Source organism: Dendrobates tinctorius, unplaced genomic scaffold (genome assembly GCF_039654945.1).
Source record: "Dendrobates tinctorius isolate UK_male_01 unplaced genomic scaffold, ASM3965494v1 ptg000029l, whole genome shotgun sequence".
Lineage (NCBI taxonomy): Eukaryota > Metazoa > Chordata > Amphibia > Anura > Dendrobatidae > Dendrobates > Dendrobates tinctorius.
In genome coordinates, this window is record NW_027361697.1 from 20,326,096 (window position 1) to 20,333,045 (window position 6,950).

Below are 6,950 nucleotides of genomic sequence, written 5' to 3' on the forward strand. Positions count from 1 at the left end.
CACTGAAGGGAATAAAACAGTTTTTAGTGGTTTCATTTGTGGAGAAGTCACCTGTTCACAGTGGTAATCCAGTTTTTGCATTAACATCAAGGAATGTAGATTGTGAGCACCAATGGGGACAGTGATGTGTAATGATGAGGTAAAGTGCTGTGGAATTAATGGCGCTACATGAGTGAGTAAAATAAATGGACACAGTTTACCTCCTCTCCGTCCCTGTACACTGACCATTACTCATTTCCATTCTAAAAGTTCCGTGTCTCCAGTACGTGTGGTGACAGTTATCACACGATGTATCGGAGACACGTACTCATGTAGACTCATTCAAATGAATGGGTCTGTGCACAAGTCAGTGTGTTCCCATGGACCGTGTCCGTGGGCAAAACACGCTGACATTTCTGTTTTTTGCCGTCAGCACGGACGACAAAACATCCCGCACACGGAGAACACACATTGATGTCCTCCATGTGACACGCATTGGCGCTGGGGAAGAAGCGCTACAGTAAGCGCTGTTCCCCGGCAGCTTGTGCTGAAGCCGGCTGTCATTCTCCCCTGCTCTGTCGTACACAATCCGTTTTATTACTCAGCGAATATTAATCATACAGGACCAGTTACAGTTTCCGATGTTACAGGACTGCAATGTATCTGATGCCGCACTATCGCTCCACAGGACTCCTGATTTTTTTTCTCGCATCCATCTAATTCCAGAGTCAGATCCCATCACGTTGCGATTTTTTTTCCTAGATTGTCTATCCGTTATGGATCAAACTTGCCAAGTCTATGGGTCCGTGAAAACATTGGACAGCACTCGGATGCCATCAGTGTGCAGTCTTGATTGTTTGCTTGGTAAAGCTGAAGCAATCTTCATAATTTTTGGGGTGTTTGCATGCGAGAAAAGAAAAAACGATGAAATTCTAATGGTAAAAACAGACACTGACCAAACTCTGATGAAAAGCTGATCCAGAACACCCATAAAAATAAGTCAGGTTTTTTTTTCCGCATGCAAGAAATGTCACCATCTGAATGAGGCCTTAATTCGTCTTCCCTTCACGGCAGCCATTCACCTAAACGCTGCAGTGTGCGGGGAACCCCAGCGAGGTGTGCACAGGGCTCTATAGTGCGGCTCAGGCACCATTGAGTCAAAATCCAGTCTATCATCCCATGGAGGCTCAGCTGGGTCAATAAGTGTCCCACGGCCACCCCCTAGTGTTCATCCAATCCCCTTCAGGCACAGAAGCTTCCTGGATCCACAGCTGCTGAAAGTTACTTATTATCTGCTTATTTTGTTGCTCTTATAATTGAGGCTTTCAGGGTAATTGACAGATTAGTTGCCACCTTCACCTGTGGATGGTGAACCTGCTGTATGGTGCGGACACATCACCAGCACTGCCATCCACACTGGGCTGCAGAGCTTGCACTCGCTCCATTGACAAATAATTGGTCTGTCCACCAGCCATAATTGTGTGACCCCTTCTCAGTCCAGAGGCTCCTCACAATTGCAGCACAGGCTTCGTCACCTTGATCCTTCTAGGAGATCGTCCGCTCTTCACAGATCTGACCTAAGAAGCTCGCGGTCCACCATGTCTTCTCCAACCGCTAGTCAGGATAGCGAGGCTAATGTCCACCTGACCGCGCTGTACAAGCAGCTGGAGGAGCAGGAGGGCACGATACGAGAGCAAGCCGAGCGTCTTATCAAGAAGGATGAGCAGCACCAGGCTTCTCTAAAGGACTTGGCTGATGCCAAAGACAGGTCAGTAGTGTAATGCCCTACGCCGATCGGCAGAAGCTTCTCTTCTCTACTAACACTATTTCTATGTCGTGAACCAAAGTCGAATCTGTGTGTGTGTGTGTGTGTGTGTGTGTGTGTGCCACACTGCTGCTGTGCTGGTAATGCCACTTCCCTAGAAGTTCCGCTATATCACATGAGTATCGGTGGCGCTGTGTAATGGTTGGTGCCGCGGTGGTGCTGTTCATCAGCCGGTGCGGCGGCGCATACACATGGTTTAGTAATCCCATGCGGATTCACCTGCGTTCAACAGAAGGCAGCGCTCTGGACGCAGCGAACATGCGCCACTTCCAAAACACTGCTACTTCCGGAACATGGGCACATAGCCATAGAAACTTGAGAAACCTCCTTAAGGCTTTTTTTGTTTCTGTTTACATATAACAACTAATGAAATGCTGATGGTAAAAATCGACAACCTGACCAAACACCGATAAAAATCGGATCCAGAAGACTAATAGAAAAATCACTGACCTCTGAATGAGGTCTTACAAATCTGTGCTCTTTACTAAAGCCTCATTCACACCAGGTTTTCACGGATGAGCAGATTTATCCACTTTCTATTTGTCAGTGGAAAAATAATTACAACGCACACAGATGGCATCTGACTAGTGTCAGATTCTTGTTTACTTTGATTTGGTGGCTCCATACACTTTTTTCGATACTCTGACTAGCAGCAGGCATTTCTCTGCAATTTTGCTTGGATCACTTGGTCAACAAATAACGAATATGTGAAGATCCCCATAGCCGATCATACATATGAGTGTTATCCGTGGGGGGGGGAATGGATGGCACTCGTACGTGAGAACCTGGTATGTGGATGAGCTCTTATCCAATTGTCTAGTCTTATTTCTTGGCGGGGTAGTGATGTGAAGGAAAACTAGTTTTTGCATAGGCTACTAGTTTTAGATTCTGGTCTGTTTGTTTTTGCAGTAGAGATGGGGGGGAGCACTGGGTCACAACTGATGTCTTTTGATAACCGTGTAATCAGCTGAGGCACAATGAAACTGGTTTTGTTGCAACTTCTATATGGAAACCTTGGATTAAACTCAGATGAGTGCACATTAGATGTGAGGTGTTCCTCTGCATAGCGGATGGGCGCGGGAGTCGCCTGCTATCTACGTGGCCTTGTTGGTGCATGGTGAGCTATCTTTCTTTCTTTTTCCCACAAGGCCAATATACACTAGCATTGGATATGGATCGCAGATACGGTTGTTGGGGCAAAATGACCTGAACAGTACTGATACTCCACAACTACAAAAACAAATTCATATATCTATCTCATGTAAAGACAACAGCATATTAGAAGTATAACGTGTTGTTTTTTGTCATTTTAATGTCCATGTGCACATAGAGCTGATACTCGGCATATTTTCCTTCCTGAATTTTTGAACAAAAAAATTGAAATACATTGTTTGCAGTGTTTTGACATTTCCTTACTGATTTACAGTCAACACCTGTTTTTGCACTACTCTTTTGCTGTGTAAAATGCATCAGCTGCCTTTGACAGCATTAATATGAGAACATACACTCGGAATACAGATGCTGGCAGTGAAGGGGTCATCTGAGCACCTGTGTCTCAAATGGTTATTCAGATGTCGGTATCTTCTATGTACGAGAAAATCGCACCAATTATTTTGATCAGTTTGGTCCTAGCCTCATTAGGTGTGGTGTGTGTGGTTTTTTTTATTTCACTACGTTTACCAATTTAATTCTTTTCATATTTTGATCAGGCGATTCTGAACACGGTGATACCAAATGTCGTTTTTTATTTTATTTTTTTTCCCCACTTGCTGGCAATCAGTTGGCGACCTGCGGTCATGTGACACGGGTGAGATTATGGTCGCGCTTCTGGCGCGATGACGGCAGCATTTAGTGGGTTTTCAGCCGTGGTTGGATCATTATTCCACCCGTGGCTGTTAGGGGGCACATGACAGCTGGTCAAAACAGCTGACGTGCCAGAAAAGATGTGGGCTCTGTGAAGGAGCCCTCATCAAAGGGAGAGACATGACATGTGCAGTGCATGTCGCAAATGGGTTAATGGACCATCTGGTTCAAGGAAAAAAAATCATACATGTGAACAGCCCCATTGACTATCAAAAGTACGAGTTATTGGTGAAAAAACATGGATGGTTTCTCGTAAGAGAAACTGTTGTCGGAATGAGACCTTATTCTGATGATATACTCATGAGTTCTGCTTATCAGGACACTCCACAGAAGGAGACAGGTGCTGACCGATCACTGCCATCATCTGTACTACAAATTAGCATGTTTTGATATAGAAGCATCTCAAGTTGTTGAGACTGGGGGAAAAGCCGTTTAGATGTAATTTTGTTTCCAGGAATTAAAACAAACCCCCCTAATAAGTCTAAAGCCTGAATGCATACACTTGCAACCGCTGGCTGTGCAGGGAACTACAGCAAGCCATTCCACTTCCATGGAACGGTGTTGCGCTCCCAGCAATAGATTAATAATGGAAATTTCAAATTAAAATTCAGTACTAAGGATTTATTTTCACATCCATTCACTTATACAACGTGTTCCCATTTTTACAGAGCTGTTGCTGAACTCCAGGTGAAGTTGGCGCAATCTGAAGAAGAAATAGAAAAGTTGATGGCCTCCATAAAGAATAAGGACCGGGAGCTGGAGTGCCGTCGACAACACAGCCGACTTCTGGCTGAAATGTGTCGCAGCCGACCTATGTTGGCTTCTTTAGTTTCTCTTATGGAGGAAGCTGAAGTAATTCCTTGTCTTCCCAATGTGGGACACGGTAACGGTAACAACCTTCCGAGTGTTCATCACCACGCTGAAAGTGATGAAGGCTCGGATGTAGACAGAACACTTTTTGGGACCACTGTATAAGGAGAAAATGCGTTACTTGTGTACAAGTTCCTATTTGAGGATAAGTGTGTGTAGTTTTATACTTGGTATTTTTTGTCACAATTCTGAATTTTAGTTAGAACTCGGGCAATATCTTATGAATCCGTTCTTATACTGTGTGAAATTAGAGCGTCTGAGATGATGTACACTGTTATCATTCCATTTCCCATGTTGCACATCCACGGAAGGTGCCCATACATCTCGGTGGGACCCACTGACTAACAATGCGTAATTGGGCCTCTCGACTATCCCCTAACAGACATTGGGAGAAGAAGGGTCAGGCATGTTAAACTTCAATCTTTTTGTTCTTGCTGAAGATGAGCTTCTGCCACAGGTGTCTGGCAGGGGCTTACTCCCCTCTGAAAACACATGGATGTATATCACGGAACTGGACGGAATAGTTGTTGGCCGAACACGATTGAAGATGTCTTGACACATTGGTATTTGGGCCATGTTCACACAGAAGTATTTTGGTCAGTATTTGTGATGAGCTAATGTGCTGGGATAAGATGTTATCAGTGTTTGACAAACCCAAATATTATGTTCTAGTCCCGGCAGCTGCATGTCTTTCTCGACTTTTCAACAGCTACAACACATGCAGCGGGGACTAGAAAATATTCTTCGATAATACGTTGCCAAGCACTTTTGCTCATCACTAATCAGTACATATAAGCCGAAACCAGGAGTGAGGCAAAAAAATGCAAAAAAACCAAAAATGTTTTCCTCTGTTCCACTCATGATTTTGACTTACAATTACTGACACAATATTGAACATGTGAAAGAGTAATCTAATAGTCCATCACCCCAAAATTCACTTTTAATGGCCTTTACAGTATTGTAGGGTACTTTTTGCCCCTATAACAATCATACTAGCCCCGTATGGTTCCTGGCTTAGTGCTTGAGAATTTAACTTTAATTCATATGCAAATGAAGGTTTTCATACACCCTTGGTGTGACTAAGAGTTTTGTGCCCAGTTACACCTAATTTGCATATTGGGACCCTTTCTCTGCTTCTGATTGGAAGTGGCTGAGTGTTATCCTCCCTGTCTCCTTTTCTTCTAATGCCACACTCCACAATCTTAGGTCTATTTGTGTAGCAAGCGGCGTCAGAAGAAGGGAGACAGGTAAAACAAGCAGGCTGGCAGCAGTCAGACAGCGCTAGCTCTGGGAAGCGCATGCTGTCAATCAGAAGCAGGGGAAGGACCCCAATATACAAATAGAGGCGTAAGTGTGCGCTAAACTGTCAATGATCTCAGGAAAACTCAGAACAGTGAAATCCTACGTTCTATTATAACTGTTAATTCTAAGAGTTGTCCTTTTTGTTTTTAGGTATTAAAATTTTACATGGCATGTTCATTTGTTTTTTTTTTTAATGCAAATTAAAAGGATCATATTTTAGCACTCTCAATGCGTGCGTGGTTTTATTTATTTTTTTCCCTCCTGACAATTTGAGATCTGCAGTGCTTTATAAATCCCGTGGGATGTCAATTCTCAGCATTTTTGCAGGGTTTTTCACCCATAGACAGGGGGAATGCTGAAGAAGAGAAAAAAAAAAAAAACTTTGACTGTAGATAAAGCACACATGTAATCTGCACCCAAAAAAAACCTTGCAAAAAATCGTATCAAAGGGAACCTGTCTCATCGTTTTTCTGCAACACGCCCCGAAAGGCAGTGGCCGCAGCTTATCTGCACCATTCTATAATGCTGTAGATAAGCCCCCAATCTAACCTGAAGGATAAGAGAAACAAGTTTAATTATACTCACCCGGGGCAGTCTGGTCCGATAGGCATCGCAGGTCCGGTGCCTCTCATCTTGAGATGTCTTCATCTTCCTTGCTTCTCCCTCGGCTCCTGCGCAGGCGTACTGATCTGCCCTATTGAGAGCAGAGCCAAGTACTGCAAGTGCTGGGCCTCTCTGACCTTTCCCTGTGCCTGTGCACTGCAGTACTTGGCTCTGCTCTCAATAGGGCAGAGAATTACACCTGCGCAGGAGCTGCGACGAGGATGACAACATCGCATGAAGATGGGAGGTGCCAGAGCAGACCGCCCCTGAGTGACTATAATAAAACTTGTTTTTCAGGTTAAATCGGGGGCTTATCTACAACATTATAGAATGCTTCAGATAGGCAGTGGCCGCAGCTTATTTTGGAGAAATGCTGTGACAGTTTCCCTTTAACCCCTTAAGCCCCAAGTGTGGTTTGCACGTTCATGACCAGGCCAATTATTACAATTCTGACCACTGTCCCTTTATGAGGTTATAACTCTGGAACGCTTCCATGGATCCCGGTGAT

General features: G+C 44.2%; 1 protein-coding gene across 1 annotated transcript; it reads left to right on the top strand.

Annotated features, from left to right (window-relative positions):
• Positions 1-1,300: 1,300 nt before the first annotated feature.
• On the top strand, positions 1,301-6,068 carry LOC141085846 (vimentin-type intermediate filament-associated coiled-coil protein-like). The gene is made up of 2 exons (XM_073571430.1): positions 1,301-1,747; positions 4,336-6,068. Exons 1-2 carry the CDS (start codon positions 1,578-1,580, stop codon positions 4,640-4,642), a joined length of 477 nt encoding a protein of 158 aa, XP_073427531.1. The 5' UTR covers positions 1,301-1,577; the 3' UTR covers positions 4,643-6,068.
• The last annotated feature ends 882 nt before the right edge of the window (positions 6,069-6,950 follow it).

Bases quoted from the DNA above. Each gene is read 5' to 3' on its own strand.
- LOC141085846 (XM_073571430.1), top strand. From the start codon at position 1,578: ATGTCTTCTCCAACCGCTAGTCAGGATAGCGAGGCTAATGTCCACCTG. The intron at 1,748-4,335 runs GTCAGTAGTGTA...CCATTTTTACAG, and splicing joins TTGGCTGATGCCAAAGACAG to AGCTGTTGCTGAACTCCAGG.